The sequence below is a fragment of the Petaurus breviceps genome, unplaced genomic scaffold (genome assembly GCF_028583685.1).
Source record: "Petaurus breviceps papuanus isolate PSGF00001 unplaced genomic scaffold, PetGlider_PUasm1.0 115, whole genome shotgun sequence".
In the NCBI taxonomy this organism is placed as follows: domain Eukaryota; kingdom Metazoa; phylum Chordata; class Mammalia; order Diprotodontia; family Petauridae; genus Petaurus; species Petaurus breviceps.
Window position 1 is genome coordinate 3,697,013 of NW_027185612.1, and position 14,173 is coordinate 3,711,185.

The window sequence follows — 14,173 nt, forward strand, 5'->3', positions numbered from 1 at the left end:
AAGTCAGAGAACAGTAATAATATCTCCTATGCATTATCTCATGTCACTGGCAAATTACAAAAGAAAGCACAATAAAAATTTCATCTCACAAGTCTTGATGGTATATTGGAAATCAAAACTTAAGAAGCATAGTACAAATATTGCAAAATGACTTTTGAAATGAAGTAAATTTAAAACAGTGTAATTGTTAGCTCATAATCATCAATGTCAACAACTCACTGTTATAAAGGAATTTTTATAAACTTAAGCACTGAAAGAGCATCTCATAAAAGCTATTATGCTTCATCAACTGAATGTCAATATATATTCAGAGACACTAAGAGACTGAAGTGTTTCAAAGGAAAGTTTTTTGGGTGAGATGTTAATTACTCACTAGGGAAGAAAAAAGAGGAAGTCTTGCATTCAGACTATCATGCAAACTATGTAAATATTATTTTCAAGATAGCAATAATGCTGCCAATTTGTTCCATTTTATGTAAATGCCTAGTAGCTAAAATGATAACCAGATTAGCAAGCCTATTATATACATTATACTATGAAAAGATAATTTCAAAAAGAATGATCAGCACTATGAAAAACGGACCAATGACATACATGACTACAAGTATCGTGGAAAATATGGGACTTCAGAAATATGCAAAACAACATACAGTTCCTCTTTTATATCAAAATAACTTTAAAAAATCTAGTTAAGATTTAAAGTTTTACCTAGATCTTTTACTTTTGTAACAATCTGTGCTACAATCGATGATTCACAACAGTCTGAGGAAGGCACTGAAATGATAAAAAAAAAAATTTAACTTTAACTTTATTTTATTAACATTAAATGGATGCAAAGCAGGGCAGCCAGGTGTTGCAGTAAAAGCGCCAACCCCGGCGTTGGGAAACCCGGGATTGATTCCAGCCTCAGATACTTGGCACCCACACAAAATAACTGGCTGTGTAACCTTGAGCAAATTACTTAACCCCAAATGCTTTAAAAAAAAAAAAAGATGAAAAGCTATTTTGTCAATATTTGGTTTTATTCCCCCTGAAATAGCAATGTTTTCAAGGATGGGAAGTGGGATATTTTTATAATGGCTTTCAGAAACAAGCAAGGAAGATGTTTTACATCAGGAAGTTCACAGGAGAAAAAGGAAATAAAGAAGCAACAGGCAAATAATAAGAATAGTTGATAGAAAGAGAAACACATTTGTGGTACTCTCCAAATTGGTTTAAGATGCTAAAGCTATTTTCCGCAAAAGGGAGAAAAATGTTTTATATTCTGCCTATACATGCATCATGATTAAGGTTTCTCTCTAAATGAGAATGAAAATAATTCTTCTCCAGGAAGCTATGAAAGCAACTAACACATTTTCTTCATAATGTTAAAATGTTCCTACTAAATCTGGCCACATGAAAAGAAAAATTGGTTAGGACTTATTGTTGAAAAAAAGTTCTATGTGAGTGATACAACAAGACAATTCAGCTAACATCTTACCGTTTTTTGTAAAGAAGTTTTCTCTTACCATTTGCTGTAGGAATATAGGGTCTGCACATAGTACAATCAAAACCAATATCAGCTACATTTTCTACTTCATCCTCAGTATTTAAATTCTGGCAGACAGCATGCATCCACCTAAATGAAAGAATATTTTTTAAGCTATTAAAGGATTAAGGATTTAAAGAAAAAAACTCCATGGTTCTTTGGAAAATTTTATTTATATATATAAACAAAACAAATGGGGGCGGCTAGGCGGTGCAGTGAATAGAGAACGGGCCCTGGAGTCAGGAGGACCTGAGTTCAAATTCGGCCTCAGACACTTAACCAAAAAAACTAGCCATGTGACCTTGGGCAAGTCACTTAACCCCAAACTGCCCTCCAAAAGCAAAAAATTTTAAAAACAATTGAAAATCTGAGCATAATGTAGCTGCAATAAAAAATTAAAAGAGGGGGAGCGGAGTCAGAATGGCGGAGTAGAAACAGGACCTCCACACGGCTCCACCAATCCATGCAAAAGGGGACTCTGAACAAACTTTGGAGCTACAGAACCCACAAAATGACACAGAGAAACTAACCTCCCCCTGAGGACAGCCCGGCAGGAATCAGCCAGGGCAGCTGACCCCAGGCCCCTGTGAGCCACAGGTATTGGCTAGCCCCAGGGCAGGCCTGACCAACCACCAGCTGGAGGGACTCCAGATCACCAGCAGCTGGGGCCATTTCCAGATTTATCAACACAGAGATGCAAAGGACAAAGTGAGAGGTCAGTGCAGTCTGGACTTTGGGACCTAGTAAGTGGGAGTCCATGGCTTTTACCACAAGGCAAGAAGCCACTGAGGAGCTCTGGCTCTGCAGCTGTCGCAGCACGTGGCCTGCAGCGTGTAGGGGGACCAAGCACTAGTCTGAGGGGAAATTGCTCTTGCTTTAACCTGCTTGGATCTGGATTGCAGTCTAGGGTGGAGGTCCTGGGGCATGTGTCCAGCTTGCAAGGGCGTGTGGAGGCCTAAGGAGAGGGTACCCATCTAACACTTCCAGCTGAGAAAACCCCAGAGTTTGGGAAAAAAGCTCCCCTGTCTGTTGGCAGAGTCCTACTATGGCAAAAAGCCCAGGGGTCAAGTGACTGCGGGCCGACATGAACAAGCAAAGGAAACAAAACAGACAGAAGATTCCAACATTAGACTCCTATTTTGGGGACAAAAAGGAGCAAAGCATGGAACAGGAGGAAGACAGTGAAGTCAGAACTCCTGCCCCGAAAGCTTCAAAGGAAAATACAAGCTGGTTACAGGCCATAGAGGACCTTAAGAAACAGATAAGAGAAGTGAAGGAAAAATTCAGAAGAGAAATGAGAATGATGCAAGAAAATTACAAAATGAGAGTCAACAGCCTGAATGAGGAAAATAACACCTTAAAAAATAGACTTACTCAAATGGCAAAAGAGGCTCAAAAAGGCAGTGAAGAGAAGAATGCCTTAAAAAGCTGAATTTGCCAGATGGAAAAAGAATCTCAAAAGCTCACTGAGGAGAATCATTCCTTCAGAATTAGATTGGAGCAAATGGAAGCTAATGACTTTATGAGAAATCAGGATGCTGTTAAACAGATCCAAACAAATGAAAGAATAGAAGGCAACGTAAAATATCTCATGGGAAAAACCACTGACCTGGAAAATAGATCCAGGAAAGATAATTTTAAAATTATTGGACTACCTGAAAGCCATGATCAAAGTAAGAACCTAGAAATCATCCTCCAAGAAATTCTCAAGGAAAACTGCCCTGATGTTTTAGAACCAGAAGGCAAAACAGAGGTTGAAAGAATCCACCGATCACCTCCTGAAAAAGATCCCAAAAAGAAAACTCCTAGGAATATTATAGCCAGGTTCCGGAATTCCCAGTTCAAGGAGAGAACATTACGAGCAGCCAGGAAGAAACAATTTGAATATTGTGGAAACACAATCAGGATAACCCAGGATCTGGCAGCTTCTACACTGAGGGATCCAAAGGGCTTGGAATATGATATTCCGGAGGGCAAAGGAGCTGGGATTAAAAGCAAGAATCACCTACCCAGCAAAACTGAGTATCACGTTTCAGGGGAAATATGATCATTCAGTGGAATAGAGGACTTTCAAGCATTCTTGATGAAAGAACCAGAGTTGAATAGAATATTTGACATTCAGATACAAGAAGTAAGAGAAGCTTGAGAAGGTAAACAGGGAAAAGAAATCAGAAGCCACTTATCAAAGTTGAACTATTAACATTCTTACATGGAAAAACGATAATTGTAACTGATGAAACTTTTCTCAGTATGAAAATAGTTGAAGGGAAGATAGATAGATAGATAGTTAGATAGACAGACAGACAGACAGACAGATAGACAGACAGACAGATACGGCTATATCAGAGGGTATACAGGCATGTGAATACATACGTAAATGTGTGTATATATATTTACAGGTATACATACATAGAGGGCACAGGTCCAACTTAATAGGAAGGGATGACACTTAAAAGGTGAAATTAAGAGGTGAGAGAGGAGTATAATGAGAGGAGATGGAGAAAGACAGAATGGGGTAAACTATCTCATTTAGAAGAGGCAAGGGAAAATGGTTACAATGAAGGGGAAGAATAGGAAGGCAAAAGGGAATGGGTCAATCTTATTCTCATTGAATTTGGCTCAGAGACAGAATGAAATACACACTAAATAGGGTATCTCACCCTACAGGAGAGTAGGGGGGAAGGGGATGAGAGGAAGGATGATGGAAGGGAGGGCAGGCTTGGAGGGAGGGAAGTTGGAAGCACCCACTTTTGAAAAGGGATGGGATCAAAGTAGAGAACAGAACAAGTGGGAGGTGGGATAGGAGGGAGGGAAATATAGTCAATCTTTTACAATATATCTACTATGTTAATGTTTGCATTAGCTACACATGTAAAACCTATACTGAACTGCTTAGCTTCCCAGTAAGGGTGGGTGAAAAGGGAGGAAGGGAATCAATCTGGAATTCAAAGTTTTAAAATCAAACGTTTAAAATTATATATATTCTATTATTAATACTATTTTACATGTAATTGGGAACTAAGATATACAGGCACTGGGGCATAGAGATCCACCATGCCCTACTGGAAAAGTCGAAGGGGCTATGGGAGAAGATATGGGAGAGAGCAGATTGGAGGAGGTGATATCCTGTGGGATTGCTTTTTTGGGGTGGTGGGTAAGGGAAAAACAGAGAGAAAATTTGTAACTCAAAATCTGGTGGAAATGAATGATGTAAATCAGAAATTAATAAAGCATTTGAAAAAAAACAAAAAAAGAAGATTCCTATGAAAACATAGTATGGCCTAAATATCTTATGAAGGTCCTGCTAGAGGTATTAAGTTGGGGGCAGGGCACAGACAGTGAGCCTTTAGTCAGAAAGGCCTAAGCTAAAAGCCAGTCTCACACAATCTCTGTCTGTGATGCTGCCTATGTCCCTTTGACTCTGTTTGCCTCAGCCTCATCTGTAAAATAGGAATAGTAATAGTAGAAAACTACATTTGGGGTGAAGATCAAAGCAGATAAGTTTAAATCACCAAGCACAACTGGTATCAAACTGCTTGCCCTCCCAAAAAGGGTGGAATCCAGTCAGGAGGGAGGACGAGAACCTGCATCTCAAAATTTTAAAAGAATGAATGTTTAAAAATGTTTGCACATTTATTAACACAATAAAGACACACACACATCAAAAAGCAGAGGAAGATGAATAGAGAAAAAGGTATATGAATGGGGTGTAAAGATCCTAACTATGAATATGAGAAGTATGGAATCACACCAAAATCCAAATAAAAATAGCAGAATGGATTGTAAATCCGAATCCAACAGTATATTGTTCACACAAATCAAAGATTTATGAAGAATTAGAATAAAGAGCTAGAGCAAAATCTTTTTAAAATCTTGATGCTTCAAATTAATTTTAAAAAGCAGAGGGAGCAATCATGACCTTAGATAAGGGAACAGCAAAAGTAAGACTTTATTAAAAGTGGTCAACACAGAAACTACATTTTGTTGAAAAATAACATAGAAAATGAACACACAAAAAATAAATAAATAAAATATTTTAAATAAAGTTAAAGGGAGAAAAAACTAGGGTTTTTTTCCCTTCACAAAGATTCCATTAATGGCTAGCCTATTTCATCTCAGAATGTACTGTTCAGTTTCTCTGAAGTAACTTTTCCAAGTAAATGATAAACGCCTTGAGAACAGGGATGATTTTATTCACTCTACGCACCCCACCTGCCTAGAATAGCACTTGGCACAAGGAGGACACTTAATAATTACTTCATGTGCACATATAAGGAAATAGTAAGATCGATTCTTTTTTCAACTGATATATTTATAGTTAATTGATTTTGTCTTGTAACAGTTCAGAAATTCAGTTATTCTGTAATGAGTTAAGAAATCTAGTTCTCTTGTTGATCACTTTTCTATTTTTTTGTCAAGAAAGCTGCTACCCTTGCAGGACACAAGCAGATTGCAGGGAGTCTTAGTCTTGTATCTTTAAACCACCCAGCTATAAATCAAGAATGTCTAATTTGTTGTTCAAAGAAGTCTAATTTGTTGTTCAAAGAAGTCTAATCCAATTTTTCTAACCTTTTCAGGTGGCCTCAAATGATGAAAATTACTTAGTCACAACAGTGGAGGAGGGGGTTGTTATTAGTCCCTCACTCCAAATTTCCAATCAATCCCATTGTCACCAACCCCATCCGGCTGACTACTTTGTAACCAATCACATTGTTTTCTTATACATTTCAAAACTAGAGGAAGGCTAGTAAGTCCTATCTCATAGCCTGTGGTCATTTGAGAGACTAGTGACCCAATTTAGTGGTTACTGCTAGTCTAAATTATAAATTGACCATGCCCAGAACACTGTTTCTCAGTCTATTTTAATTTTTAATTATAACAATAACATTTAATAACTGATTTATTTTCTTTAAATATGTAGATTCACTGACATATACACCTAGATCCAGATTAGTGTAAATAATGAAGTGGTTGATCTATTTGAATTCCCATTTCCTATCTCCACTGGGTTGAAACCGATTACCAAATTTTACAAAATTAAGCTTTAGACAGTGCAAATTTAAATACATGGGACCTCTTCAGAGGACTAATTATTCATACTATCTGGGATCTAAAAGTAATTTTAAATAATAATATTGGATAATTTTAAACTATTTATTTGGAATTTCTCTCCATCTTAACCAGTCTGGAAGTACAGAGGCTACTCTCATGGGCTTGATTCCATTACAAATCAACAGTGAAGCTTTCAGTTGATCTATTACATACCATAGCCATTTTGCCCTTCCATAGGTCACACAATTCCAAAACTTTAACCAATCAGGATAGCCCACCACAGATCAGGATTCCAGAGCACAAGATATCTACCAGCCTAACTCTCCCTTGATGGCTGGAATTATAGTAACATGTCACCATGCCTAGCACAGTTCATCCCCAAAGTATTTGTTTTTAGCTTTATAACTCCCTTGATTGCTTCATTGTAAGATATCCTTTCTATTGTACCTTCCTCCTTTCACTGCAGAGGTACACAGATGGGACAATGAGTTTAGAATATTTTACCTACTTGATTAGTTTTGCTAAACATCCCCAAGTTTTATTCTTTACTTTTGTTTGGTAGAAGACAAGGGAAAAGGGGCGGCCAGGTGGCACAGTGAGTAAGAGTGCCGTCCCCAGAGTCGGAAGACCTGGGATCGGTTCTGAGCTCAGATACTCTGCACCCACATAAAAATATCTGGCCGTGTAACCTTGAGCAAGTTACTTAACCCCAACTGCTTTAAAAAAAAAAAAAAAGAAGAGAAGGTAGAAACACAGATGATCACAAAAGTTTTAGTACATTTTTAAGCTTTAACAGACTAAATACCTTATATACTCAGATGGGAAAAAAAATGGTAAAATCGACATCTTTTTTTCTATTAGGTTTAAGATGATAAATTTGTTGGTTTTTCCAGGGTTTTCTAACTAGAATTCAACTTCTTAGTCCTCTATATTACGACTGTCAATTTAAAAATATTTAAGAAATTTTGTAGCCATATTTCAGAATTTGGCACATTGTCTCATTATCATATTTTTATATATAATTGGGTTTGTTATTTTTACCAAAGTAAAAACACACTCATTAATCATACTGCTTTGCCTACATTTAAATCACTGTTATATTCCCTTTATTGATCATAATTTAATTGAATTATGGTCTTTGTGTTTTCTACATTGTTTACTTCTTTATATAGAACTTAATGATTAATTTCTCAAAGATAAAAATTTATTCTGTAACGAAATATGCTTTAACATTCAAAATTTAAGCCTTTTATGTGTTTGGATGCTGTAGTCTTTGAAAAATTTACTTTTGATAGTGATAGTTTTTGAGGTTTATGTTGCATTTAAGCTTAATGTAGTCTTCCTTTTATTTTCTGGGATACTAATTATTTGTATTACATATTTACTACAAATTATGGTTAAAACCTCTGATTTTTAAATTTAATTTAATTAGATTATAAGAAATTTTATTCCTGCACTTTCACATTAAATCTGCCTATGTTTTTCTATTGCACATTTTGGAGGTATCTAAGAAATTACTGGGCACTATTTTAAAATCTACTCAGTAACTCTTCCAATTTAGAGGTATTAGTAAATTCAAGTTCAAGTTTATAATTGTTGTTTCTCTCTTTTGTTATGAACAAATCAAATACTGAAAGTCACTCATTACATCACAGGCATTACTTATCTTTGTGTTTGAAATAATTTCATCCTTGTAATACCACCTAGTTATCCCAAATTTAGATTTTTCTTTTACTGATATATTGTATATTAGACCTTCCTTAGAATTAGGGAACAATAAGGTTGACAAGACAGGATATAAGTCAGGAAGATCTGGTTTCAAATTCCCCCCCAAGATACTCTCTCTTTTCCTGATCATTGGCAAATCAGTTGACAATTTTGTGACTCAGTTTCCTCTAATGAGGATGTTAGTCTCAATGGTCAGTAAGTTCCTATGTCAACTTTAATATCCTAAATTCAAGGCTGATAAAAACAAAATGAGGGAATTAGCCTAGTAGAACTCTAAAAACTCCAAATCTACCTGTATGGTCTCTTAATCAAACCAGACAAATGAGTACTCAATGAACTCACTTCATTCCCCTAGCTCCAGATGATTTTTGAATAAATTAAATTCGAATTTACCATATCCTCCATTCTCTACTGTAGGTATTTTACTTCTTGTCTGACTATGATTCATTCATCACTCTTTGAATAAAAATTTATTTAGTACCTATTATGTGGCAGGTGCTTTGCAAAGCACAAAAAACAAACAGGTAAATGACAATGCCTACCCACAAAGAGCCAAACACATATATACAAAGTTAGTTACACAAAGGATACATAGGAAATAAGGGAAGGCAATGGAATTAAGAGGAAATGGGGAAGAGGCTTCCTGTAGAAGGTGCGACTTTAGTTAGGACTTAAAAGAAACCAGGAAGATCAGCAGTCAATGCGGAAGATAGAGAGTGCTGCAGACAAAGGGGAGAGCCAGAGAAAAAGCCCAGAACCAAGAGATGGAGGGTCATGTTTGTGACAATACCCAGGAGGCCAGTGTCACTGAACTGAAGCATGTGTCAGGTAGCAGAGTGTTAGAAAACTGGAAGGGAAACAGTAGTAAGGTTAATGACAAAACAGGAAAATGATAAATGCCAGAGAAGATGTGGAAAAGTTGGAACACTAATGCATCGTTGGTGGAGTTGTGAACTGATCCAACCATTCTAAAGAGCAATTTGGAACTAGGCCCAAAGGGCAATAAAAATGTATAGACCAGCAATACCATTTCTAGGGCTATATCCCAAAGAGATCATACAAGTGGGAGGAGGACGTGAATGTAAAAAAGACTTACAGCAGCTCTTGTTGTGGTGGCAAAGAATTGGAAATCAAGGTGATGCCCATCAATTGGGGAATGGCGAAACAAGTTATGATATATGAATGTAATAGGATGTAATACTGTGCTATAAGAAATGTGAAGACTTCATAATAACATGGAGATACTTACATAAACTGACACTGAGTGAGGAGAACAGAACCAGGAGAACTTTGTACACAAATACAGACACATCGTATCTGAGATGATTAACTTTGATAGACTGGGCTCCGCTCAGCAATGCAGGGCTGTAAGACAACTCCAAAAGATTCATGATGGAGAGGGCTATCCATATCCAGAGAAAGAACCACAGAGTCTGAATACAGATTGAAGCAAACTACTTGTGCTCTCTTTTTTTTTTTTGTTTTGGTTGTGTTACTTCTTTCTTATTACTCATTCCATTGGTTATGATTCTTCTTTAGAACTTGACTAATGTTTAGTGTGAAGGAGAATTTGTAGAATTTATATTAGATTGTATGCTACCATGGTGGGGGGGGGGGGGGGGGGGGGAGGGGGGGGGGGGGGGGGGGGGGGGGGGGGGGGGGGGGGGGGTGGGGGGGGGAGGAAGACAGGAGAGGGCAGAGGAGAAAATTTGGAACTCGAGGTATTGTGGAACTGAATGTTGTAAACGAAAAGTAAATAAATTTAATGTGGTGAAAAAAGAGTAGTAGGGTTACATTATGTAGGGCTTTAAATGTCAAAAAGAATGGAAGTATTGGATCCGGGGGTGATGCTTATTAAGTAGGACAGAGGTGATAAGGATGATGTGGTTGGACCTACATTTCAGCAAAGTCACTTTAGCTACTGAATAGTGGATGGATCAGACAGGGTAAACTAGAGATAGGCAGAATCACCAGCAATAATCAAGGGATGAGGTGATGAGGACCTGCACTACAAACATGACAGGGTCAGAGGATAGAAAAAGGTCTATTTGAGAGATGTTGCAAATGGAATGGCCTTGCCATTGGATATGGGAGTGAAAGATAATAAGGAACTCAGGATTGCTCTTAGATTGCTAGCCTGTGGAGCTGGGAGAATGGTGTTACTCTTGGGTTTAGGGGGAAAGATGATGATTCCTTAGGGAAGTGAGAGTTTTTTGAAGATGGGGGAAGACATTGTCGGAAGTCAGACTATAAGTAATAAAAAGAGTAAAAGGAAAGACTAAAGGAACCTACTGTAGGTTTTGCAAAGTGTTTGGCTGCTAAGTGCAAAAGACTTATACAAGACATTAGTTAGCAAGAAAGAAACAATCAAGTGAAGGTTTCTTCAAGATAGAAGAGTATGTTTTTATGTAGGAGGAAATGAGCATGCAGAGTGAGAGATTGAAAATAAGTGAAAAAGTGGGGCTAATAGAGGGGTAATCTGTTGGAGGAGACAAGATGGAACGGGATCATCTGAACAAGGAGGTTAGCCTTGGTAAGGCACAAGACCATCTTATCACATGAAACAGGGGTGAAGGAGGAGATAGTAGAAGGCAAGGTGAGATAAGGACGAGGGGAGAGAAGGAAGTTCATAGCAAACAGTCTCATTTCTTTCTGTAAAATATCTGATTTCTCAGCTGAGGGAATGGGGGGAAGAAGAACCGTGGGAGGCTTGAAGGGGGATGAAAATGTTTGAAAAGATCTTCTATGGAAAATGATATAGTGAGTTGATGAAGGACTTGGCAGGGAGGACCCAGCTGAAACTATGTAACATAAATTGAATAGCAGACCCAGTTACCACAGTTGCATGATATTCTTGTCCACGGTTCAGCAGTACCTGTATAGATCCAACAGCCATAAATAGTGGAAGTGATCCAAGAATAAGGTTTGGTTGGGCAAAATCAATTATATGCTAAGAGGGAGAGGGATTTAAAAGAAGGGGACAGCATAGAATAGAATTGGCCAACGGAGAAGTCAAGATGGGGAGAAGAGGAGAGAATGGCTAATACCAGGGTAATGGCCTGGGAGAGAATTAAAGGATCAAGGGATTGTAGGTCATGGTAAAGATGAAGAATAGTAGGGTTTTGTAAAGGAAAGCAATAGGAGAGGTTTGTAGACAATATATTATGGTAGAATAAAGGCATTTCAGAATTCTTTAACATGGAAGTGGTACATTGGTAGGTGACAGTAAGACTGCAGGTATGAGCATTTTTGTGTATGGTTGGTATAGGATGGAGGAGTAACTCAGGAGAAGAAAAGTAGGTTGAGGAAATGAGTGGTTATAGTATTATTTAAGGAAACATCACTATGCATTTTGAAGTCTCTAGGATTAGGGCAAGATGTTGGGGCTGGAGGAAAGGAAAAAATGTAAGAGGTAGAAAACTCACTGAAGAAGGAAGATAAGTGAACTGGGGCTCTAGAGACAAATATTACCAGGAATTTTATGAACAGGATTGGCCTATCAAATAACTGGCCAATTCCCACATAACAAGGATTGATTCTTTCATATCAAATCTAGAACTTGTTGACTAGATTTCACAGTTAAATTTGGCTCTAATGACATCCAATGGAGACTAGTAAGCTGTATTTTGCCCCGTTTCCAAATCTCATCAAGTTATATATGTATGTAGGTATGTACATATGTATGTACACACACACACACACACACACACACACACACACATATTTACAATACTGTATTGAGAATTTTTTTATCTTACTCTTTTTGACTAGATATAATTCTTCTATTTCCTTACTGATTTGAATCTTCAAGGTCAGCTGAATTGTCCTGTGGGGATCTTTAGTATTTTACCAGTTTTACTGTCTTTGGTTTTTTTTATTTTGATGACCAGGCACAGAAAAGTGGCTAGGGGGCAAGAAGGGGGTTAAACAATTTTCTACCTCTCCACATCACAGTACCCAAATTATAGCATTCTATGGAATATTTGTTTTTACATCTTTGCATATTCAACTTCTATTTCTAACATTCCTTTCCATAATGTTTGCCACTTAAAGATTTTGTATTTACCAAATACTCTGAAGCACTAATCCTCATACCTTATAGAAATCTTCCTTAAAAACTCTAATTTTTATCATTATTCTTTTTACAGAATATCTAACCTTATAAAAGTTTTTGCAAAGCTTTTGTGGTCATTTTCCAAGGTACCTAGTTACCATTTTAGCATTTCTTCTCATAATTTATCCTGGAATTCTTTTATCTGATAGTGTCTTTATCTCGAACTCTTTTTCATCTACTCATTACTTCAGATTTAATATCTTTTTCTAAGATTTTTTCCTCCATGGGAATTTGTTACCTGTTTTTTTCATGATTAGCATTTATCTTGTGGTTCATAAATGATGACAGGGAGCTGGGATTAGACAAAAAAACTCAGCCATCTTGCCAGACATTGTTTTGCATAATTTAAAAATTCAAGAATCACTGACTTAATACCGCAGAAAGGTTATAACATGAGAACACTGGGGGAAAATGGAAAAAAAAAAAGCACATGTAGAAAATTATGAAAAGAAAGTATTACCTGTCACACTGTCTGCACTGCAGAATAAGATCTTCTTCCCTATAATTTCGAGAGCAGATTGGGCAGGTTGATAAACTTGAACATGGGGCACATTGGGTATAATTGTTTTGCCACTCACAGCGTGGACCTGGAGATGTTGCTCCACAATGTCTGCACCAAACACACCTGCAAAACAAAAATACAAATAATTTTAAATTTTCTACCCATAATACAGATTGTATGAGAAGTTAATTTAAATGCACATTGTGCAGTCAAGTTTTCTCACATGGGGGACAAACAGTAGACATTAACAAACCAATTCAATGCTAAGAGAAACACTCCAGGTGTTAGCACTTAAATACTGTATTTGGGAAACAGCATAGCTTTAATGATGCCAAACTGCATAAAGAACAATATTTCTTAACATTTAGACTATGATGCTATATGGCCAAAAATTACTATGTACCCCAATCTCTAAAAAGAAAAAAACTTTGAGAGAACCAAAGCTTAATAGGTTAAAGAAAGAATACATGAGGACCAAAAAATATGCTGAAACACATTATTATATACACACATATTTCATGAAGAAAATTTTCAGGAATTTTTTGACTGAGAAAGGATGTGGGGATCAGTCATACAAGATAAGAAAAGGAATGCTACAGTGATGCATGAAAATCAAAAGGCCAAGGAAGAATGAAGGCCTTGTGTTCAATGAGTAAATAAATCTCCAATAAAGAATTTATAAGAAAACAAGAGAAGAATCTCACAAAAAGTGAAGATATAAATGGACTAAAATCTAGGTGACATCACAAATCAAACAAAAAAGTGCAATGCAATTGAAATCTCAATTTATTAAAAATATCCAACAAACCATTTGCTAAATAGTATATGTTGATATCATCATTAGATGTGGTTGACTTTTTAAAGTGGGGTGAAAACAAAAGAGAAAAGGAAAAGGTAGTAATGAGATTTTAAACAATGTACCATTTACACTTCCAGCCTCCTTTTGGAACTGTTTGCAACGGAGGATCCAGGCAGTAAGTGTGATAGCTTATGTCACAGTCATCACAAAGTAGGAGTCGTCCTGGATCAGTAGCCTTGCCACAGGCTTCACAAACTGTGCATTCAAGACATCTCCAGCCTTTACTAAGTACAACTTTGGTGATCTGTAAAAAGGTACCAATTAATGTCATTTTAATGCCTGTTTAAAATGGCATGTTATGGAATATGCTCATAAATACCATAAATCATGGCTATTTGATAGCAGAATTTAAACTAGGAACTATCATCTCAAAAAAACTTTGATTCAAAA

At 36.9% G+C, this 14,173-nt stretch overlaps 1 protein-coding gene across 10 annotated transcripts in view; it reads right to left on the reverse strand.

The window, feature by feature from the left end:
• KMT2C (lysine methyltransferase 2C) overlaps positions 1–14,173 on the reverse strand; it is a 336,336-nt gene that overhangs the window by 98,947 nt on the left and 223,216 nt on the right. For all 10 annotated transcript variants that reach the window (XM_069084226.1, XM_069084177.1, XM_069084204.1 and 7 more), the window contains 4 exons: positions 13,846–14,027; positions 12,883–13,047; positions 1,509–1,618; positions 709–774 (listed from right to left, as the gene is read on the reverse strand). In XM_069084226.1, the coding sequence (XP_068940327.1) occupies positions 709–774; positions 1,509–1,618; positions 12,883–13,047; positions 13,846–14,027 (523 nt within the window). The remainder of the gene's footprint in view (positions 1–708; positions 775–1,508; positions 1,619–12,882; positions 13,048–13,845; positions 14,028–14,173) is intronic.